Source organism: Podarcis vaucheri (assembly GCF_965113315.1).
Source record: "Podarcis vaucheri genome assembly, chromosome: 17".
NCBI lineage: Eukaryota > Metazoa > Chordata > Lepidosauria > Squamata > Lacertidae > Podarcis > Podarcis vaucheri.
The window spans coordinates 39,418,983-39,442,793 of NC_138755.1; the positions used below are offsets into that span (position 1 = coordinate 39,418,983).

The window sequence follows — 23,811 nt, forward strand, 5'->3', positions numbered from 1 at the left end:
ATTAACAGAAGCGCAAGCGGGATTCGCTTGGGTAGGTGGGTGGGGAGCTAAGGCAGGTAGGTGGCCTCCTGCCTGCCTGCCATCCATCTCCCTCCTCCTTCGCCCGAGGATCTCTCCTCCGCCCGCCTTTCCCCGCGCGCCCTCGCCAGCGCCGCCGCCGCCGCCACTTCCAGGCGAGATGCGGGCAGGAGCGAGCGGCGTGGCGGGCGAGCGAGGGAGCCGCTCCCGCAGGCAGACACGCACGCAGCCGGCGGCAGCAGCAGCAGCAAAGGATGCTCCGGTCGCCATGGCAGCAGAAGCGGCAAGAGGTAAGATGGACCAGATCGCGCAGCTCGCTGCCTCCCTGCCGGGGCCGCGGAGAAGGGGAAGGGGCGGCCTGGGCTTCGCGCCGCGGTCCCCAGCCTGCCCTAGGGGCGCCTCGGAGCCCTTGCGCGCCTTCGGGAGATGGACAGCGCGCTTCGCCTTGGCTGGAGAGCGGGCAGCTCTTGACCCCGGCCAGCTCTTCTCCCCAGGACGGAGGCCCCTGCTTGCTTGGCTGCCTGAGGCTGCAAGGACCCGACTTCCACCATCTCCCTCCTCATGACTTGGGCATGGCCACCGGTGGGCACGGATCTGTCTCGGCTGGGTGATTTGCCCTCACCCTCAGCCAGATTCTCTTATCTTCACTTCTGCAGGAAAGGGCAAGGCAGGCCTGTGTTGTTCTCCCCTTTACTACCTGCCCACCCCCCCTTCCTCATCCCCATAGGAGCCAACTCTGAGGAGCCGAGGTCCCTTCACGCTCCCCCCCAAATATTTGAAGGGGCAGCCCCCAAGTTGATAGACGCTGCCATTCAAATGGTATGTGTGTGTGTGTCCACCTTGTAATCAATTTCGCAGGACGTGGCTTACCTGTGTCCACCCCCACCCGGCTATTTTATTCAAGTTGGCACTCTTGCCCCCCCCCAGGCCTACCCTCATCAGCAATAACCATGGTAACTTAGTTGAGGCCAAGGTCTGCCCAAGACAGAAGGATATATAGCGTTGGACTGGTGGCGTTGGGGGAGGATGTGTCAGTGGGGAATATCACCCCCCACCTTGATTATTCCTGGTTTCCCCCTGAGCCCCACAGGGCAACAGTAGGGGCTCTTCCTTGCCCAGCCTCGGACAGGTTTCCTCTCTCATGCCCACCTTGTGTTTTATTTTTATTGTCTCTTTTCGTTTCTGGGTCATCTTACTCTCCCTCTCAGTCCCTCCTTTTCTGCCTCTTCCCCGTCACGAGCTTGTGAGTTAACTTGTTTCCGTAGTCAGGCAGAACTTCCCATATGGAAAGACGGCTAGGAGGGTGGGAGCTGGCATTTAACAGGAAGCGCCGTGGGGGGGTGGAAACCTGCCAACATAAGGCTTGCTGAGAACCAAGCAGGCCCACATCCCAGGGTGAGGAAAGGGAGGAGGAGGAGGCAGCAGCAGCGGGGTGAGGTCTTAGGCAACCAGCTTAGTATTGCGAGGCTTGACCAGAAGTTATGGGAAAGGTGTTGTGTTGCTCGCGTTGCATTTAGGGAACCCGTTGTCATTCCGAGCTCAGCTGACCCAGCTAGACCTCCGTGTGCCATTCAGATTAGCAGTGGCCGGCGCTGTCATCAGCACGGCCGAGCGTGAATTGCGAGTGACAGGCACAGTGATCCGACACACCTGACACCCATGTTGGGTCCTGCCAGTTTTCTGAGATGCCCAAATATGGTCGGATGCTGAAGCATCATAAAAACCTGCAGAAGCTACCCAGCCAGAAACCGTAGCATGGGAAGCAAAAAACAACGCCTGTATGATGGGCAGTAATGACTCTGTCACATCACCTGCAAGTTGTTTTTTTTTGGGGGGGGGTGGAAACATTGCTTGTACAAAAAGCTCACCACCAAGCAAGCAAAACAGGATTCCAGGCCAGGCTAGCAACCAGGGTCACTAACACTGATATAAGGTACTGTAGTAGATCTTTTTGCCAGTCTTTGACCCTCTTGTTCACAAGGTGTTCATGATGTGAGTCCCAAGATTTGTGAATTAATATGGATAGACTGTTAATGGAATTTCTCAGCTATCTCAGAGGAAACAGATTGACACTGAAGCAATTTGCCCCCCCCCCCTTTTAAAGGTCAAGCAAAGTGATAGCTCCAAGAATGCCCCCCAAGGCCGGCCACCAGTGTCCCCTGCCAGGCTGTAGTCTCCTGGGTGGTCCTTTGCTCTGGAACTATTCCAGGAAGGCTGCATGTGTGCAGCAAAAAAAACTTAACTGGCAGGGAGAGGCTGTGCAGCTGAAGAATATTTTACAGCCAATCATGTAGAAAGAACAAATAGGCCAAATGCATGACTCTGGGCAAATTGAGGAGACATGGGTCAGGATGGATTGAGGTTTATCAGCTGAGCTGCGTGTAGAGAGACAGGACTGCAGAGGATGATGGTTATGAGGTCAGGGGGTCACTGGCAGAGAGCTGTGGGAAATAACCGATGGCAAGAGAAGAATGGGGGTGTGCGGCAGGACTGAGGAGGAGGAGGAGCAGAACTATAGTGGGAGCTCAGGAATGAAACAGCATGTGGGAATTGAGGACCGATGAAAGGGCATCGTTAGGTGGCAACAGCACAGACTTCTGCTGGGAGAAAAGCAAGTAGGCAAGACTGCCAGTTGGTCAGGTCACAGGAAAAGCAAAAAAAAAAAAGGGAAAAGCACAGGGAAATGAGGGTCTTCTCAGCAGTGCTTTGAGAACCACCACTGCAAGGTATTTCAGTACTGGCTGTTCAGATACAGCCCAAGACATTTTGATGCCCAAGGCAGAAAATCCAATTGGCACACCCACCCAATAATAATCTAACGGACATGGGGGTGCAGCTCACCAGGAAAGTTCTCCTGCCTAAAGGTAGATGAAAGCAGTGGGAGCTCTGTTCCCAGTTCTGTCAGCGGGACTTGCACAGAAGAACTTCCCCAGTGAATTGTGCCTCGTGGGCCCGGTGTGTCTCCCACACGGCCACCTTTAGCAGTGCATGAAATCCACTGTCTGTGGCGCAGGGGAGTTCTAGGAGGCAGGGAGAAAACTAGGACCCTCCCCTTCCCACCCGCCTCCCAGCAGATACTTTCATATTTCATGAAATTATTCCGGCCTGGACTTTCCTGGGGTGCAAAGATCAGGTAACAAGAGGCACATGTGGCTGCCGTGTGGTTGAACTCCTGACATACAATTTCATTGTTCTGTTGATCTAGCAATTTGGCACACTAGGCTATACACACTCATTGTGTGGGCTGGTGAATTGGGAATGATTTCTGCGAGGTGGGGAAGAAGGCTGGAAGAGATGGAGCTGTTTTCTGACGCTTTCCTTTTTCTTCTTTCTACAGTAAGGTTTCTCTAAACTCTTGAGTTACCAAGGAACTCTGGGGAAACGATTATTCCCTCCTGCAGTTGTTGATTGGCTGCCTACAGATTCCAAACAAGAGGAGAAAGTTCTGGTGACACTGAGCCACTGAGAAGCGGAGAATGTTGGTGTCCTTTAGGCACTGAAGAAAGAGAGAGAGAGAGAGAGAGAGAGAGAGAGAGAGAGAGAGAGAGAGAGAGAACTCAGTGGCCTGCAGCTCAGGTGTTTGGTGACAGAAGTCTGGTATTTCTTCCTATGAGAACCAGGGCTTTCATTCTGTGCACCATTCCATTTCCCCATTGATCCTCTATTCATCCAGGAGAGTCAGAGCAGTGTGGGGTTAAGAGAAGGTTATCTTCTTTTCATTTCTTTTTCTTGAGGGAGACAGAAAGCAAGCAAGCAAGCAACCTAAGAAGTAGTACCAGTAAATAAAAATGCTTCTTGCTTATCTCACCTCCTTAAAATTTATTATTTATTTTCACCGTATATCCTCTGCCTCTGTACTTGATGCTGTGTAAAAACAAAAAAACAAAAAGCCAGTTACAACAGTAGTTTAAAACGCAACAAGGGAACCAGCCGCACAAATATACAGAGCCTCTCAAAGAAAAGCAGCTGAAATAGACAAAATGCCAAACCGCTATCACTAAAACTAGCAGTAAATCAGTAAATTCATAGGCCAGCAATTCAGGAAAGCAACTTTTGCTGACCAGAGGCTCTGAGGAAAAGTGTCTTACATTTCCTCCCAAAATCCAGGAGGAATGGGCATAGAGTCACATCCTCAAAAAGGTTGTTCAATATTATCCAGCATACAGCTGCAAAGAGTTATAAGGATCCTGTTACTATACATGGACTAGCTTTCTGTACAGACAAAGGAGGGTGTTAGTACATAACTTTAAAAGGTAGGAGGAGGGGCACATACAGGTAGCAGCCTTCTGTCTTCTTTCACTAGTTTCTTTGCGTTCTGTAAACAAAATCAAAACAAGATATAAATTTAAAAGATATATAAGAGGAAAAGCGAGACAAAAATTAAAGAAGGGAGTATGGATCGAAAGAGTGAAAAACAAAGAATGCAGAAAGAGCAGAGGAGGAAGGAATAATAAGGAATAGGATTAAGAGAGTGGACCCTCCTCATGGCAGTACCTTCCGGACGTTCCTTCTACAGTTCTCTCCTATTTCCTCCCGGAAGTAGATGAGACAGGCACCCCTTTGCCTTGTGCATGCTCCTCTGTGCTGTCTCCAGATCCCAAGGTGGAGGAGGCACAATGAATCGCGGTGGAGGCAGCAGCCCCATGGAGGAACTCTCAAAGGCTACCCTGCACAATAACTCGCTGTGGTGGCTGGCTTGCGGGCTCCTTGCCCTGCTGGCCAACTCCTGGATCATCCTGAGCATCACAGCCAAACAGCAGAAGCACAAACCTCTGGAGCTTCTGCTGTGCTTCCTGGCAGGGACCCACATCCTCATGGCTGCTGTGCCGCTCACCACCTACGCGGTGGTGCAGCTGCGCCGCGAGTCCTCCGACTACGACTGGAACGAGAGCATCTGCAAGGTCTTCGTCTCCACCTATTACACCTTGGCCTTGGCCACGTGCTTCACCGTCGCCTCCTTGTCTTACCACCGCATGTGGATGGTGAGGTGGCCTGTCAACTACCGCCTGAGCAATGCCAAGAAGCAGGCCCTGCACGCCGTGATGGGGATCTGGATGGTGTCCTTCATTCTCTCCACGCTGCCTTCTATCGGCTGGCACAACAATGGGGAGCGGTACTACGCCAGCGGCTGCCAGTTCATCGTCAGCAAGATCGGCCTGGGCTTTGGCGTGTGCTTCAGCCTGCTCCTCCTCGGAGGCATCGTCATGGGCTTGGTTTGCGTGGGCATCACTTTCTACCAGACCTTGTGGGCTCACCGAAGGCACCACAGATGCCACCACCTGAGAGCGGAGGAAGCCACCTCTGCTTGCCCGTCTTCAGCTCACAGCACCTTCAACGTGCCAACTATCGTGGTGGAGGACGTTAGGGGCAAACGGCGGTCGTCGCTGGATGGGTCTGAATCTGCCAAGACTTCCATGCAGATGACCAATCTCATCAGTGCCATCGTTTTCCTCTATGACACACTGACCGGGGTGCCCATTTTGGTAAGAAATACCCCGTCCTCCTCTTTTCCATTGTCCTAGAGCAGTGCTATGGGGTGTTAGAGGAGGGGTAATACCTCTGGTGGGGGGACAAATCATGCCCCTTCTGGGGGTAGTTGGTCCACCTTTGAATTTCAATTTACATTTTATTGTTAAAAAGTGCAATTAAGTCCAGCCCTAAATTTGGATAAGAGCTTAATATAAGGTCACACACATAACTATCTGGTTATGGTTTATTATGTCAAAAGTTGAGACAGCACAGAGGTTATCTAAGGGTACTTGAGGAATTTGGTCACAACCTCATTGTAAAATACACCCTTTCAAGAGCACCAGATTAATTTCACCCCATTTTCCATTTAGAGGGTCATTCCTTTGTGGGTACTGATCACGTATACCACTCTAAAGGCTGTGAAACAATTTCCACCATAACTCTTTGTCTGAAACATCCTCATACCTGTGTCTGAAAGATTCACCTTAGGGCTCAAAGGTTCCATTTTGAGTCTTCGCCGTTTAAAAAAAATATTGTTACATAAAAAGAAAAACTTTTTCAGTTTGTCCACCTTTGGTCCCACTCTGCACTCTCTCACCTGTGGCTCCTAGAAGCTGCTAGCATGCTAGAGTGGCCGCACCCCAGGAACGGCTTCAACTGGCCGGCTAAACCAGGTGAGGGTAGCCAATGGGTCTCAAACCCTTAGTGAGTTAGGGACTTCACCTGCATGTGAAGACTGGCCTCAGCCGATTGAGTGGATGAGAGCAATAGTGGGTCCAAAGGTCAAGAAAGCGGTTACTGTACGTGCTGTAAAGGAAAATGAGGGGCTGATGGGGCTCATCAACCTGGGAAGGTAGCGCATCTAGGAGAAGGAAACTCTGATCCTAAACCTCAGCTGCTTGGGGGAATAACTTTGGCTGAAGAAAAGGCTAAGGAGTAAACCCCACACTGATCCCCTAAGCCAGTTGGATGGCATCTTATATGTCTCCTTCTGGCAACTCCTGCAGACAAGCTTGTGCCAAACCTATTGCTCTGCTTTTCTTTGACCACATAAGTGGGTCTGAGGGGGGGTGTCTTGCCATACGCGTAGCCCAGGACCGCCATATGCACCACCCAAGCTTGCACCCCCTGGAGGTCACTTCAGTTTGACTTCACCCCTGGAGGTACACTCCATTGTCTCTTGAGACAGACAGATGCTAACATTAGTTTCCTGAACCTTTGGACCTTTAGGAAACATTTCCTGCACTGACATGTTTGCAGTGAACCTTTGAGACTCCAGCATGGGCTCCCTGTATTTTGCAGAGGATTTGGGGACATAACTCATGTGGGGCATGTGGCCAAGTCTCTTAGCCCTCCCCATTGCAATGTGTCCACTAGAATTCACCCCAAAACACTCCACTGCATCTAAGGGTCTCAGGAGAAGATCAGAAGCGATGCACAGGGTGTTTTCAGAAAACCCTGCTTGCCATTATCGATCACCTCACTGAGGAATCCCCAGTTAGCTTCCAAGGAACATCAGTGTTCCCTGAAACATAGCTTGAAAACCATAGTTTTTGAAAGTCAACAACCTCCCTGCCTCATTTTAGAGACAAAAATGAGCATAGTTCGACAGAGGCATTGTTGGCCTTGATGTAAAGGTAAAGGGACCCCTGATTGTTAGGTCCAGTTGTGGACGACTCTGGGGTTGTGCGCTCATCTCACTTTACTGGCCAAGGGAGCTGGTGTTTGTCTGCAGAGAGCTTCCTGGTCATGTGGCCAGCATGACTAAGCCACTTCTGGCGAACCAGAGCAGCACACGGAAATGCCGTTTACTTTCCCGCTGGAGCGGTACCTATTTTTCTCCTTGCACTTTGATGTGCTTTCGAACTGCTAGGTTGGCAGGAGCAGGGACCAAGCAACGGGAGATCATCCCATCAAGGGGATTCGAACCGCCGACTTTCTGATCAGCAAGGCTCTGTGGTTTAGACCTTGATGTATGCACACAATTATTGCGTCCCGCCATTGCCTCTGATCAAACAGGTCTAGGGGGATTTTGAAGAACTGAAGAAATTTACAAAAACTGCTTACCAAAGACAAGAGTTAGATGCGTACACCACGAGGCGCAGTGCATGTGCTGTTTTGCTTTAAAAACTGAAGAAAACCATCTGTTTCCAGCCTCAGGTTGCATTTATATACTCCTCCAACTAGCCTCTAGAGGGCATAATCTCTGTCCTGGCTCCCCAGTTCCTGTTAGGATTGGCAGATCAAAAGAACTTTTAAGAAAGGAGCAAACACATATACATAAAGAGATGCTATTTTCTGAAACGTGGGCCTTTGATATTTTGAAATAACGTTATCTTGAAACAACAGGCAGCCTAAAGGACTTGTGGATTATATCATAGGTACCTAAGCTATTTCCCCCCCACCTGTTCAGCTGCTCTAAGCTTTGATGTCCATCTCTTTTGGCACCCCTTGACAAATTAACTTACATGCTTCGGTGACTGCACACACATCACACACAGCCATGCAATCTCTGTCCTCAGGCCCCGACTACTGGACCTGCAGAGTGTACCAAGCAGGCACCAAGTGTCATAGTTCTACAGAAGGAGCCTGTTGTACATTAGCAAAATGCAAAGCTGGTGCTAGACTTTAGGGGGCGTTGGCACAGGGGTTGTCAGTAGGCCTCCCAGCCAGGGGAAGACCTATCTGTAGTCTTAGAATCATAGAATCATAGAGTTGGAAGAGACCACAAGGGCCATCGAGTCCAACCCCCTGCCAGTAGTCTTGGTCCTACTGGAACTGTAGTTCCATAAATATATATATAGATGTTATGGCTGTATAGGCTGGGGTACTGCATTTCTGGTATAATTAAACATGCTGAGCAGCCACTAAAGATGGGAGCCGAGTTTGGCTTCCATTTGAAAGTGGCAGCGCTGCCTGCCCTGCACTGAAATCCCCTCTGGAGGCCGGGTGGGAAGGATCAGTGCCGGATTTTCGTATAAGCTAAACAAGCTATAGCTTAGGGCTCCACTCTCTTGGGGGCCCCCAAAAAATTTAAAGGGAAAAAAACCCTGGATGTACATTTCCAAAATATAAGATAAAAAACAAATAAAATAAAACCTACATACAGCAACAGTGTTTTGTGTTGTGTAGGCTCCTATGATGTAAGTAATGGGCCCTGCCTGCTAGCCTGCTCCCTAAAATATCACTGGTTTGCTCATTTCTATATATACGGTGCCTACATTCTGCAAAGGGATGCAGGTGGCGCTGTGGTCTAAACCACTGAGCCTCTTGGGCTTGCCAATTAGAAGGTCAGCGGTTTGAATCCCCACGACAGGGTGAGCTCCCGTTGCTCGGTCCCAGCTCCTGCCAACCTAGCAGTTCGAAAGCACGCCAGTGCAAGTAGATAAATAGGTTCCGCTCCGGTGGGAAGGTAAATGGCGTTTCCATGCGCTGCTCTGGTTTTGGTGTTCCGTGCGCCAGAAGCGGCTTAGTCATGCTGGCCACATGACCCGGAAAAACCGTCTGCGTACAAACGCCGGCTCCCTCAGCCTATAAAGCGACATGAGTGCCACAACCCCAGAATTGTTCATGACTGGACTTAACTGTCAGGGGTCCTTTGCCTTTACCTTTTTTTACATTCTGCATGTGCAAATGGCTTTAGATACCTATTAGGTCCATAAATTTCCATATAGCATATATTCAACACAAAAGACAGCGACAATTTGTTGTTGACAAGGACAGCTGGACATATCAAGGAGCTGAGGGCCTCATCAAACCTAAATCTGGCCCTGGGAAGGATGCAAAGTCACAGCACAGCAAGGCCCTTTGGAGCTCCTGGGGCCCTTGGCCAATGCTCAAGCCAGGTGACCTTTGGCACCAGGCCTGACAAAAGGCATGGGGTGTGGGGGAGGGAAGCCCTTTATAGTACAAGGAGCACTGGGGATGCAAGGACAGGCAACTGGGTTGAGAGATTATGCAGGATCCTTGTCTAGTGGAAGATAGGTCAGCGTGTGATAGAATTAGAGGGTGCCCTGACCTTAGCTGTGGCCCCATGAGCAGCGCTTTCCTCTATATAAGTGAATGGGAACTATTGTTTGGAATGATGTAAAGAGGCGTATCCCATGGGGCATCACTGAGCAGGCGCTAAACCTGCCTTGGTGACTTCAGTCATCTGGGCAAGAGGTGAGTTCGACCTGCTCTCAGATATATCCCATTGGAGACTGAGCCTCACTTATTTGCATTGCCCGATGGCCTTCATAGGCACAGCTCCGTTAGGAATTGGCTCTTTCCTTTTCTGGGGAGTGTGATCGAAACTTGTGTGGATGCGCTTCTAAGATACAAACATGCATTGCAATAATGCTTTCAACATGAAAATAAATAAATAAATAAACAATAAAGCAAACATCAAGGTAGAAAATCAGTTTTTCAACGTATGCCCTCAGATACTTTTTCAGTCCTGACCTTTCAGAGCAAACCGCAATTGCATTTTCCTTTTCATAAAATGTTCTCTCGGGTCCCTGTTGAGTGGGTATAAAGCCCAGAACTGCTTCTCTAGCCGGTGTTCTGGGGGCAGCAGGAACATGTGGGGTATGACTGTTCATGAGAGTGGCAGGAAGAGACAGGACTGCAGTTGTTAGTTTCAGTAAAGGTCCCTAGAATCCTTGTCAGTTTCAAGCAGAGTTCATGCCCCTGGAGTTTTGTTTTCCCACCCATGGATGTACATTCCAGCAATGGAGAGGGGAAGACAGAGCTTCTAATGATGTTTTTTCTCTCTCTTAAGTAGCAGAAACTGTTAGCAAATCTGAGAGCGCTACTGGGGCACGTGGTTTCCAGGGCTTAGCAGTTAGAATATCTACAATTGTCTGGCACAGTAGCAGAATATATGGACTGCAAATTAAAACACATACACACTACATGTTAAATAAAAAGACCACAAAGGTCTGGGGACATGAATTTTGATGCACTACTTTGGTAACATTTGTGTAACCACATTCCACACTTAGTTTGTGATTTAGAATGGTGGAGTTGCTGAAAATCGTAGTTTCCCAAAGACAGGGGTCAGCAAACGTTTTCAGCCACGTGGGGGGCTAGACTATATTTTGGAGGGAAAAAATGAACAAATTCCTATGCCCTACGAATAACCCAGAGATGCATTTTAAATAAAAGGACACATTCTACTCATGTAAAAACACACTGATTTCCGGACCGTCCACGGGCCGGATTGAGAAGGCAATTGGGCCTTAGTTTGCATACCCATGCCCAAAGACAAAGTCCAGATCAGCCATTGCTCTTTACATTACAGTGGTGCCCCGCAAGACGAACTCCTCGCGAGATGAAAAACTCGCAAAATGAAAGGTTTTTTCGTTTTCGAGTTGCTTCGCAAGACGAATTTCCCTATGGGCTTGCTTCGCAAAACGAAACTTGCCCCGCAAGCTCCGGGGATAGCGGGAAGCGCAGCGCGTCTTCCCCGCTGTCCCCGGACCTCTTTTGAAGCAAGGGGCGGCGGGGAGAAGATCGCTTCTCCCCGTTGCCAGCACCGCAAGCTCCGGGAACAGAGGGGAAGGCGCAGCGCCTTCCCCTCTCTCCCCGGACCCCTTTTGAACCAAGGGGTGGCAAGGGGGAGAAGCGATCTTCTCCTCTCCGCCCCTTGCTTCAAAAGAGGGGACAGAGCGGCGCTTCCCCTCTGTCCCCGGACGGTCTCCATAGGAACGCATTGATTGATTTTCAATGCATTCCTATGGGAAACCGTGCTTCGCAAGACAAAAAACTCGCAAGAAGAAAAATCTTGCGGAACGAATTAATTTCGTCTTGCGAGGCACCACTGTATTCTAGCAACGATTAGCATTTGTTTCTTTTTAAAGTGCTTTGTTAGTGTTTGTTTGCAATGAATCAAGTTGCCTGACACTTGCCATGAGCGGAAGCTGAAATGCTGCCAGTCAGCATTCAACTCATTGATCAGATTGCACTGAGGTGCACAAATTCAGTTCCTCCTGTGGTGAACTAGTTGAATGAGCTTTTTGCAGTGAGCACCAGGCACAGAATAAATTCTCTGCTGTGAGTGAGGCAGGTATGCGAACTAGCTCACAAGTTACAATGCTTCCATTAATGTTAGGAATGACTCCCATGTTGATGCAGGAGCTTTGCCAAAAATATTTCACTTTCAGCTACCAGCTGCATTTTGCAGGCACCTCCCACAGCCTAGAGACACCCTCTCACACAGCCCAAATAGAAAGGTAGCCGTATTGGTCTGCCATAGTCAAAATAAAAAAACCCTTCTATATAGTGAGAAGGTTCTCACTATATAGTGAGAATATATAGAAGGGTCTGGCAACTTCTGTTTCAGTGTATCTGAAGAAGTGTGCATGCACACGAAAGCTCATACCAAGAACTAACTTAGTTGGTCTTTAAGGTGCTACTGGAAGGAATTTTTTTTATTTAGCCCAAATAGAAGTTAAGGGAAACTCTCAACAACGGCCATGGAAAATTAGTGTAAAAACCAGAGAGTTTAAATGCTGCTCTGTTGGGTGGGAGAATCCACCATCTTTTCAGCAGCCCCAGTAAACCCCAATATGGATTTTCCCAGTTTACTTTAGAACATACAGAATTCCCATTAGGGCCAGTCCACCCATGAGGCAAGGCTGCCTCAGGTGGCAAGAACGATAGTGGCAGCAGATCTGGCCTCCAAGGAATGCATTACCCGCTGTTGCTGGTTCCCAGGTGCCCCATGTAGATCTTTACTCACCCTTCTTCCATGCCCCCCCTACATTTTGTAGTTTGACTCAGGTGCGAAAAATTCTTGAGCTAGCCCTGATTTCAGTGTAATTTATATGCCAAGAAGCATACCTTCAGTATACCTGAAGCAGCATCTCCACCCCCATCGTTCTGCCCGGACGCTGAGGTCCAACGCTGAGGGCCTTCTGGCGGTTCCCTCGTTGCGAGAAGTGAGGTTACAGGGAACCAGGCAGAGGGCCTTCTCGGTGGTGGCACCCACCCTGTGGAATGCCCTCCCTTCAGATGTCAAAGAGAACAACAACTACCAGACTTTTAGAAGACATCTGAAGGCAGCCCTGTTCAGGGAAGTTTTTAATGTATGACATATTAGTGTATTTTTGGTCTTTGTGGAAGCCGCCCAGAGTGGCTGGGGAAACCCAGCCAGATGAGCGGGGTACAAATAATAAATTATTATTATATTATTATTATTATAAGCAAAAAATGTTAACAAACATCACACTTATGAAATGATACACCATGAAGCAAAACAAACCTCTCTTTAATCTGCTCCAAAACTACCATCAATTAGCTCAATATTATTTACGAATACAGTGGTACCTCGGGTTAAGTACTTAATTCGTTCCAGAGGTCCGTTCTTAACCTGAAACTGTTCTTAACCTGAAGCACCACTTTAGCTAACGGAGCCTCACACTGCTGCCGCGCCGCTGGAACACAATTACTGTTCTCATCCTGAAGCAAAGTTCTTAACCTGAAGCACTATTTCTGGGTTAGCGGAGTCTGTAACCTGAAGCGTCTGTAACCTGAAGCATATGTAATCTGAGATACCACTGTATGGTGGTACCTCAGTTTATGAACTTAATCTGTTCCGGAAGTGCATTCTTAAACCGAAACTGTTCTTAAACTGAGGCACGCTTTCCCTAATGAGGCCTGAAGCATATGTAACCTGAGATACCACTGTATGGTGGTACCTCAGTTTATGAACTTAATCTGTTCCGGAAGTGCATTCTTGAACCGAAACTGTTCTTAAACTGAGGCACGCTTTCCCTAATGAGGCCTCCCGCTGCTGGTGCCCTTCCACTGTTCGGATTCCGTTCTTAGACCGAGGTAAAGTTTGCAAACCGGGACACTACTTCTGGTTTTGCAGAGTTCGTAAACCGAATTGTTCGTAAACAGGGCTGTTCTTAAACCGAGGTACCACTGTATTAGCTTTGTCTGGTACATTCTGTAAAATAGTTCACATGATTTAACATAATGGAATGGATAAATGAGCAAGATTATGCAAGCAATTGTTTATTTATAATGGCATTATTTACTGTATTTTTCCGTACATAAGACTAGCTTTTTTTTTTAACCAAAAAATTGGGTTTAAAATTGGGGCTCGTCTTGTACATGGGTAGTGCTGAGGGGTGTTTTCTTAATTTGGAGTCCCCCAAAACAGGGGGCGTCTTATACATGTGGGCATCTTATACATGAAAATATACGGTATTTGCACATTCAAAACACAAGTCAATATTTTTTTAAGCGAGTGAATGGCTTTCCATTTCTATTGCTTCTAAAAATGATCACTGCTTGTTATATGCAAACAAACAAACAAATGTACAAAATACACAGAAGCCAGAGAGGGCTTCTATTTCTCCTATGTAGTTTACTTTCCCATACTTTCTGGACACTGACAAACTGGAACGTGTCCAGAGGAGGGCAACCAAAATGGTCAAAGGTCTGGAAACGATGCCTTATGAGGAACGGCTAAGGGAGCTGGGCATGTTTAGCCTGGAGAAGAGGAGGTTAAGGGGTGATATGATAGCCATGTTCAAATATATAAAAGGATGTCACATAGAGGAGGGAGAAAGGTTGTTTTCTGCTGCTCCAGAGAAGCGGACACGGAACATTAGGAAGAACTTCCTGACAGTAAGAGCTGTTTGACAGTGGAATTTGCTGCCAAGGAGTGTGGTGGAGTCTCCTACTTTGGAGGTCTTTAAGCAGAGGCTTGACAACCATATGTCAGGAGTGCTCTGATGGTGTTTCCTGCTTGGCAGGGGGTTGGACTCGATGGCCCTTGTGGTCTCTTCCAACTCTATGATTCTATGCCTGAAAACACAGATGCTTAAAACACTTTGCAAAGGTGTGGAAGAAAGGAAGCATATAGGTGTAGAAATGTCAAGTTGTGTGACATAATGTAAACCACTTATGTGAACGATGGTGAGGAACATGGCGCACGAGCCTAATGTGCATATGAAGCTGAGTTATTTGATGAGTGTGTGGGAGAGGTTTAAGCAGCAAGGCCAGGGCCAGCTCAAGACATTTTGCCGCCTGAGGTGAACTGCAAAATGGTGACACACACACACACCCGTCAGGGAAGAAGGGATGAATGGAGATCTGTATCAGGAACAAGGGGGGAATGAAGATTTACACCAGGATCTGCTGTCCCAGTGGATCTTGCCGCCTGAGGCGGTCGCCTGACCTTGTCTCATGAGTGGGCTGGCCCTGAGGAAGACATTTTGCTTTAAACCACATTATTTAATTGGGGCATGTATAGAAATTTCCTGTATACTACACTAGCTTTGAGGTGGGACAGGGGGACATATCAAGTATTATAGGGACCACTTGCTGGTAGGTAGCGTTGGGCATTAAATGCTACAGTGCAGCGGTGTTGCTGCTTGGGTAAATGTAAACACCGTGAGCTGTGATGGCACTTTCAGCTTTTCTTCTGTGTATATTGGGTGGGGGGACCTGTCTCCAGACTTAGCCGTGAATGTTGTTGCTTAGTCGTTTAGTCGTGTCCGCCTCTTCATGACCCCTTGGACCAGAGCACGCCAGGCACTCCTGTCTTCCACTGCCACAGTTTGGTCAAAGTCATGCTGGTAGCTTCGAGAACACTGTCCCACCATCTCATCCTCTGTCGTCCCCTTCTCCTTGTGCCCTCCATCTTTCCCAACATCAGGGTCTTTTCCAGGGAGTCTTCTCTTCTCATGAGGGGGCCAAAGTCTTGGAGCCTCAGCTTCACGATCTGTCCTTCCTGTGAGCACTCAGGGCTGATTTCCTTCAGAATGGAGAGGTTTGATCTTCTTGCAGTCCATGGGACTCTCCAGAGTCTCCTCCAGCACCAGAACTCAAAAGCTTCCGTTCTTCGGCGATCAGCCTTCTTGATGGTCCAGCTCTCACTTCCTTACATCACTATAGCTGTGAATAGGGAGCCTGATGGTGGAATGTTACTCACCATGTCCCCGTCCTCCTTTCCTTCCTGCTTTCAGGTGGTGAGCTTCTTCAGCCTGCGCTACGACACGGCTCCCACCTGGATGGTGCTGGCGGTGCTCTGGTGCTCGATGGTGCAGACGCTGCTCTTGCCATCCTTCATCTGGTCCTGCGAACGCTACCGGGCTGACGTCCGTACTGTGTGGGAGCAATGCGTGGCAATAATGTCAGAGGAAGACGGGGAAGATGGTGAGCTGCTCCAATCCCTTGTTCTCTCTACGCTAGAGGAGGCTCTGTGTATTTCCTTCCTTCCTTCCTTCCTTCCTTCTTCCTTCCTTTCCTCCTTCCTTCCTCCCTCCTTTCTTTCTTTCTTTCTTTCTTTCTTTCTTTCTTTCTTTCTTTCTTTCTTTCTTTCTTTCTTTCTTTCTTTCTTTCTTTCTCTTTCCTTCCTCCCTCCCTCCCTCCCTCCCTTCCTCCCTTCCTCCTCCTTCCTTCCTTCCTTCCTTCCTTCCTTCCTCCTTCCTTCCTTCTTTCTTTCTTTCTTTCTTTCTTTCTTTCTTTCTTTCTGCAGCTATGGCTGTTGTTTCCCCCCATTTTCATTCTTTTATTTACATTTTATACATTTATTTACATTTTATACATTCTTTCTTTAAAAATTATTATTATTGACAAAGTAATAATCATAAATAAATAAGAATAAAAATGTGCATCCCACCCCTGAGACCATTCCATTATAATTATCCAACCTCCCCAAATTTCAACACCTCTTGCGATGGTTTGACCCCTTTCTGTTTTAACAGTACAAATTCTACAAATACCTTCCATATCTCCTCAAAATCATTTCTCCTGCATGTTCCCCATCTTGCCTTAATAGCACATGTTAATTTATCATTAATTGCTATATCCCACACCTCTTTATACCATTCTTCCATTTTATATTCTGCTTGCCCCTTCCACTTGCTGGCTATAATAATTCATGCTTGGCAGGGGGTTGGACTCGATGGCCCTTGTGGTCTCTTCCAACTCTATGATTCTATGATTCTATGCAGCTGTCAATAAATTTATGAGCAAGTCCTTCATAGCCTGCGAACCTTCCACCCCATCGTAAATTGATAATCATGCTACTTCAGGACTTTTGGTCACCTTTAACCCAGTGATTTCATTTATCTCCTTAAACACTCTTTGTGTTCGTTCTTTCTTTCTGCATTCTCTCTCTATAGCTGGAGGAAGTGGCAAAACTCTGGAGAGGGTGGGGATGGAAAAAGAACAATGGGCAACGCTTTGTGGGATCCGCAGCTGGAATTGGGGGCAAATTAGTGAGAAGATCTATGACTGAATTTCCCATATTTGTTTGCATTTTGAAAAATAAACACAGGCATGAGTGGGGCAGCAGAAATGAGGGTTCAGGGGTTTATCCTCCCCCCTCCACACACACATTTCCCCCAATCTAAATCCCCACAGTGGAAAACATACAGATACCATATTGTGTCCCCCGCCCCCATTGCAGCTACATCTACCTTTTGCAAAACAGCATAGATCTGATCACAGATCATCCAGCGTCATAGCCAATCTAGTCCCTAGCTAATGGAAGATGGTTAGAACAAAATGGGTTCATCTTCTAGATGAGCCAGGTGTTAGTTAAATTGGTGTTCGCTCATGGTGATTGCATCAGCCGCTGTTGAAATACTAGAAAAACGGCATTAAAAGCATCAAGCAGTTTAAATAGCAGTAGGTATAGGCAGATAAAATTGAATGTATCGAGGCAAAGGAAAAAATTGTGTTTGCAGAGGTTTTCTTCTTGAGGGGCTACTATCATATCACCAAAAAAGGGAAATGCATCACAAAAAGAGGCAAAAGAGGACACAGATTTGCAATGTTATTTTTTGTATATTAGCTTACATAAGGTAAAGAGTAAATGGACCCCTGACCATTAGGTCCAGTCGTGGCCGACTCTGGGGTTGCGGCGCTCATCTTGCTTTACTGGCCGAGGGAGCCGGCGTACAGCTTCCGGGTCATGTGGCCAGCATGACTGAGCCGCTTCTGGCAAACCAGAGCAGTGCACGGAAACGCCGTTTACCTTCCCGCCGGAGTGGTACCTATTTATCTACTTGCACTTTGACGTGCTTTTGAACTGCTAGGTTGGCAGGAGCAGGGACCGAACAACGGGAGCTCACCCCGTCGCGGGGATTCGAACCACTGACCTTCTGACTGGCAAGCCCAGAGGCTCTGTGATTTAACCCACAGCGCCACCCGCGTCCCATTAGCTTACATAGATTGATGCAAATTTGGAAGTAGTTACTATAATTTGAAAAGTAATACAGTGTGATGCATAGTAGGGAAGGCTGTGAGCAGGTAAGCTGTGTCCCTGCTCTGTCTGCTGCTCTCCCATCCCAGAGTTTATTATCTTTAAAACCATGGGTCAGATTATATCACTTGACCTCTCAGTGGACCAACTAGGAGATAAAGGCTTTGAACCTGTCTTCATTATTTAAAATGAATATAAAAGTGAAGAGTCGTGTAAGAGACGAACAACAGTCACAGGTGTAAGTCTGGTTTTTCATTACAGACATATACTCCCAACACACTGCATAACGGGTCAGCCATCAGTTTTGCCCTTACTCTGGGCACCACAATTCAAGAAGGACACTGACAAACTGGAACGTGTCCAGAGGAGGGCAACCAAAATGGTCAAAGGCCTGGAAACGATGCCTTATGAGGAACGGCTAAGGGAGCTGGGCATGTTTAGCCTGGAGAAGAGGAGGTTAAGGGGTGATATGATAGCCATGTTCAAATATATAAAAGGATGTCACATAGAGGAGGGAGAAAGGTTGTTTTCTGCTGCTCCAGAGAAGCGGACACAGAGCAATGGATCCAAACTACAAGAAAGAAGATTCCACCTAAACATTAGGAAGAACTTCCTGACAGTAAGAGCTGTTTGACAGTGGAATTTGCTGCCAAGGAGTGTGGTGGAGTCTCCTATTTTGGAGGTCTTTAAGCAGAGGCTTGACAACCATATGTCAGGAGTGCTCTGATGGTGTTTCCTGCTTGGCAGGGGGTTGGACTCGATGGCCCTTGTGGTCTCTTCCAATTCTATGATTCTATGATTCATGTATCACATTTTTGTTTTAAAGTAGCACATGTACATTCATTTGTTTATATCTCCACTCATCATCTTAGGAAAACAATCACATTTCTTTCTTTTTTTTAAAAAAAAAAACACCTGTTGCAACATTGCTGAATTTTGTTTCCAGATTGAAACTTTCATGATGCTGGCTGGATGTTACTTCAGTCACTCTCACCATCTTTGTAGGAAAGTGCTTTCAGAGCTTATTCCAGTAGAGAAATGTGTGTGTTTAAACTTAATAGGATAAGGCCACTTTTAAACACCCCCCACCAAACTAAAAAATTTTGCTCTGCCTTTAAACGTAAGCATAGCTGTCAACTTACAGATTTGAAAATAAGGGACCAGCAGCCTCAAAAATAAGGGATCAGCAGCCAAAATAAGGGATCAACAATTACTTTGATAAAATACATATTTTGTTGCATGCAAATGGCTTTAGATACCTATTAGGTCCATAAATTACCATATAGCATATATTCAACACAAAAAACAGCAACAATTTGTTGTTGACAAAGGACAGCCGGACATAGAAAGGGCCCCATTACCTTCAGTAGCTTATTTAAGGGGCATCATCAATAAGGGACAGCAGCGGGACATGGCGCTGGGATAAGGGACTGTCCCGCCAAATAAGGGACACTTGACAGCTATATGTAAGACGGTCCGTTTCCTCTTACTTAAACAGTGATTCCTAGAATTTTTTTTTTTTTTTGGGGGGGGGTAATCAAGTACATTGCACTGCCCATCCAAATGCTCCTAAGTAACATACCCAATGACTATGGCATCCCTGTCCAAAATCCAGATGGTGTTTCCTTTAAAAGCATCAATAGAATTGACAGCAGATTCACACCATCACTGTGGCACGGTCAAATCCACACGGGTTTTCCTTGTGCACGTAGTCAACTAGAAATGGCAAGCTATTTCCCATAAGCACAGAATACAAGCAAGGCTGCATTGTGGGAAACTTGACATGCAAGTCCAGCTCATTACAGGCTTGCGGCAATAGATGCCACAGTCGTGACGAACCGCTTAGAAAACCAGCTCGCCACAAATGAACACTCTAGCCTCCTCAAAGCGCAAGAATCCAGATGTTCCACGCCTGCGTAGGTCTGCCCTCTGTCTGTTTGAGGTGGGGAACAAGGAGGAGGAGAGAAAATGTGGCAAAGACATTCTTGTCGTCCTCTAGATGGCACTGGTGACGATTACGGTGACGGGAGGATCTGCAAAGTGCGATTCGATGCCAATGGTGCTGCATCTATGAAACGGGATCCCAGAGATGCCAAGCTGCTGCCAGTGCATCACATGCTGTTGCCCCATGACAGGGTGCACTACCTGCAGGTAAGCAGTCCCCTTCTTCGGGGTGCGAGGGTTTGGCTGCCAGTCTGGGACATGACCAGATCACGCTGCCAACATTTGAAATGTACAAACCAACGTTCTGTTTATTTAACACATTTATGGGACTGGGAGTGGCCGCCGGGACCACATAACACCAGTTCTGAGAGAGCTGTGCAGGTGCGCAGTGTGGGAGTTATTTTGGACTCACAGCTGTCCATGGAGGCACAGGTTAATTCTGTGTCCAGGGCTCCACCTGTCTACCAGCTCCACCTGGTATGCAGGCTAAGACCCTACCTGCCCGCGGACTGTCTCGCCAGAGTGGTGCATGCTGTAGTTATCTCCCGCTTGTACTATTTTTTAAAAAGAAAAACAGAGCAAGGAAGAACTGAGCAGCCAAAAGGTACTCCAGACTCTCCCACCAACACAATTCAGGACCACGAATCTGTGTTAGTAGAACACTTGGGTTTTTCTTTCCCTGTTTTGGAAGTTTTGTAGCCCCCAAAACCACATAAAGTAGAACAAAACTAGAAAAGCAAGGGGGAGAGGTGTGTGTCACATTTTCTTTACAAAGTGGTGTTACGGGGCAGGTGTGTGTTGCTCACTAAGACTCACATACCCAAAACATTTCTATGAAATTTGCACAGTCGCAAAACTTGAGGCAAATGCATCAGAAATAGTGGCACTAGGTAAAGGTAAAGGAACCCCTGACCATTAAGTCCAGTCGTGGCCGACTCTGGGGTTGCGGCACTCATCTTGCTTTATTGGCCGAGGGAGCCGGCGTACAGCTTCCGGGTCATGTGGCCAGCATGACTAAGCCGCTTCTGGCGAACCAGAGCAGCGCATGGAAACGCCGTTTACTTTCCCACCAGAGCGGTACCTATTTATCTACTTGCTCTTTGACGTGCTTTCGAACTGCTAGGTTGGCAGGAGCAGGGACCGAGCAACAGGAGCTCACCCCGTCGCTGGGATTCGAACCGCCGGCTTTCTGATCGGCAAGTCCTAGGCTCTGTGTTGTGTTTTCTCTTTCTATATATATATATTTGCCATTGGACCTACCCAGTGCTATTTTTCTAGAAAAAGAGGTTCTGGAACTCACTAGGAACGCCTCCCTTGTTCTCTTATAATGACAATAGCACCCACCTGAGAGGGGGAAAGCCTATATATTGCACGCCATCCAACCTCCTTGCCCGCTGTCTCTCACCTCCTTCTTTCCTTCCAGGTCCCTCTCTCCCGGAGGATGTCCCACGACGAAACCAACATCTTCTCCTCCCACCACTCCTCGCCTTCCTTCCTCCACAAGTGGTCCTCATCCGACGACATCCGCGTGCCTACCCCTCACAAACACGGGGGCGTCCCCAGCTTCCTGCTGCCGGAGCTCCGCAGCTACCATCACCACCACCGGCGCCACCGGCCTCCCGAAGACGAGTTCACCACGCTCCGGCAGTTCCTGGAAGCTGGGCTGGTGTCCCGGGGACCTTCCTCGGGGTCTAGCGTCTGCTTCTTCCGCGACGAAATCACCACCTTCATCGACGAGACGCCGGTGCCGTCCCCGCACAGCAGCCCGCGCCACTCGCGCCTGCCGCTGGCGGCGCAGCAGGAGAGGCGCCACTCTCTGGATGGCACCGAGCAGGAAGACGGCCCCGAGAAGGATCGCCGGTGTTCACTGACTGGTGGGGAAAACCTATACCTCTACAGCGGAGAACAGGAGCCCGGGAGACGGACCTTGGGAGCTCAGGAAGCGCGGGGTTTCCAGGAGCTCGGCCTATGAAATGGCGGCGAAAGCATTTGCTGGGCTCTGGATTTTTAAGCCAAACTCGACGTGTCTCCCCAGGACCCAAGGGGTGTTTTTAGGTCCTTGTGTTTCTCACCATGTTGGCAGAGGAGGGGGGGGGTGCCCACGGCGGGGTCCTGATGTGGTGGGGAAGGAGAACCGGCTTTGTTCGAAGGAGCCACGGAGCCCTGCGCCCAGGTGGCAAATCGTGAGCATAGACCACCGCAGTTCACCGGAGGGCACTTTTTTCTCCAGTTCCACCCCCTCAGTAGCATTGTTAGTGCCACACGCCCCTCCCTTTTCTTAGCTCCACCCATTATGAGAAATGCTTGTCGTCGGCTGCCAAGTGTGGGACAGGAAGGTATTAAAAAGAAATCTATATTTGGAGTGTCACCTGTGCCTGGCTTTCTCTTCTTAAAGTGTGTTCACAATGTTTGTTGTTTTGTTTTCAAGTGATTCGGGCATGCATTTACCTACGATTAAGCCCCACTGAAAACAATTGAGACCTACTTCTGAGTACAGTGGTACCTCGGGTTACATAGGCTTCAGGTTACAGACTCCGCTAACCCAGAAATAGTGCTTCAGGTTAAGAACTTTGCTTCAGGATGAGAACAGAAATCGGGCTCCAGCGGTGCGGCAGCAGCAGGAGGCCCCATTAGCTAAAGTGGTGCTTCGGGTTAAGAACAGTTTCAGGTTAAGAACGGACCTCCGGAACGAATTAAGTACCGTATTTTCGCTCCGTAAGACGCACTTTTTCCCTCCTAAAAAGTAAGGGGAAATGTGTGTGCGTCTTATGGAGCGAATGCAGGGGGGAGGCAGGCAGGAAAAGCCCCCAAGAGCCGCACACAAGCTCCACGTGGCTCTTGCGGGCTTTTCCCCAGGAGGGAGAAAGGACTGACATGGCCCGTCAGTCCCTTCTCCCTCCTCGTAGAAAAGCCCGCAGAAGCCGCACGTTCCTTAAAGGGTGCGCAGCTCCTGTGGGCTTTTGCGGGAGGTGGGGGTATTGCCATAGCCGTGCACAGTCTTTCCAGGCTGGAGAGGTTGCGCGTGGCTAAAGAGGAAGCCAAGACAGCCAGTGGGATGGATCCCGCTCGCTGTCTTGGCTTCTTTGCTCTTTGGGTCTGGGGACCTGGGCTTCCCCGGCAGCCCCAGAAGCTCTGGGAGAAGCGGACAGGCTTCAAGATTTTCCCCCCTTGATTTCCCCTTCTAAAATCTAGGTGCGCCTTATGGTCCAGTGAGCCTTATGGCGCGAAAAATACGGTACTTAACCTGAGGTGCCACTGTAGATACTACTGAAAGAGACTCAACAGCCAACTGAGAAGAGAGGATTCCAAGACGGAGTGTCCCAGAGCCAAGAGATGACGCATGCAGTGCTCAATTTCAAAATGCTCCACACACTCTGTTTCAGTCCTCCTTGCTGCTGGCATGCTGTGGTGGGCTGGTAGCATCACCCCCAAGATACAGATGAGTTTGGCTACCTTAACAGAGTGTGATGGCCTGGGAATCCGATTCAGAGGCTGAACCGGAGGAATCCCAGTCTGCACAGGAGTCCCCGCCTCCAGGACCGGCTGAACTGGGGCAGGGCCTTGATTCTTAAGTGCCTGCACCTTGCTGGATCCTCAGGAGCAGGCACCAGGTGAATCCACTCTGGCTCCAGAGGTGGTTGAGGACTCAGTGCCTACAGGTGAGTCTCCCCCTGGGCCCAGTAACCCTTCAGCCTCTCCTGAACTGCAGAGGCTCAGGGCAGAGAGGCGAAGGGAACTGCTTTCTCCCAGGAGGAGTGCTCGCCTTAAGGCCAGGAGAGGCGGGTCTCCTGGGGGATGGGACCGCCCCTGGCCTCAGAGAAGATAAAGGCCAGTCAGCCCGGTCCCAGGTTGCGGGAGCAACGTCGTTGATGAGCTGTTTCGACCAGCATCCAGTCCTGTTCCCCCAGAGTCCCTGTCCTTGCCCGGCTTCTCGCTGTGGACCCTGCTTTGCCCGAGGAGGACTGTCTGGCGACCCTCAACTCAGGTCCTGGACCTCGCCCCACAGTAACCTCCCCCCTGGACCAGCACACAGAGGTTGTCAGGAAAAAGGATAGAAATCTTCTCCATCACTAGCCATAAGGAAAGCTCAATTTCTCCGTACACAGCCTTTGCAGTGGCGTAGCAAAGGTTGTTGGCGCCCAGGGCAAGACAGATATTGCACCCCTTGG

At 48.7% G+C, this 23,811-nt stretch overlaps 1 protein-coding gene and 1 long non-coding RNA gene across 2 annotated transcripts in view; one reads left to right on the plus strand and one right to left on the minus strand.

Moving 5' to 3' along the window:
- LOC309522709 overlaps positions 1 to 23,811 on the minus strand; it is a 289,900-nt gene that overhangs the window by 216,338 nt on the left and 49,751 nt on the right. The window lies entirely within an intron of this gene.
- Positions 151 to 22,010, plus strand: GPR162 (G protein-coupled receptor 162). The gene is made up of 5 exons (XM_082206086.1): positions 151 to 308; positions 3,356 to 5,501; positions 15,453 to 15,642; positions 19,698 to 19,849; positions 21,066 to 22,010. The coding sequence occupies exons 2-5, from the start codon at positions 4,590 to 4,592 to the stop codon at positions 21,612 to 21,614; spliced, it is 1,803 nt and encodes a 600-aa protein (XP_082062212.1). The 5' UTR covers positions 151 to 308; positions 3,356 to 4,589; the 3' UTR covers positions 21,615 to 22,010.

What these genes read in the sequence shown, in the direction of transcription:
- GPR162 (XM_082206086.1), top strand. Translation starts at nt 4,590, where the DNA reads ATGCTCCTCTGTGCTGTCTCCAGATCCCAAGGTGGAGGAGGCACAATG. An exon ending in TGACCGGGGTGCCCATTTTG is followed by an intron (nt 5,502 to 15,452) that starts GTAAGAAATACC and finishes TCCTGCTTTCAG; the next exon opens with GTGGTGAGCTTCTTCAGCCT. An exon ending in AGAGGAAGACGGGGAAGATG is followed by an intron (nt 15,643 to 19,697) that starts GTGAGCTGCTCC and finishes GTCGTCCTCTAG; the next exon opens with ATGGCACTGGTGACGATTAC.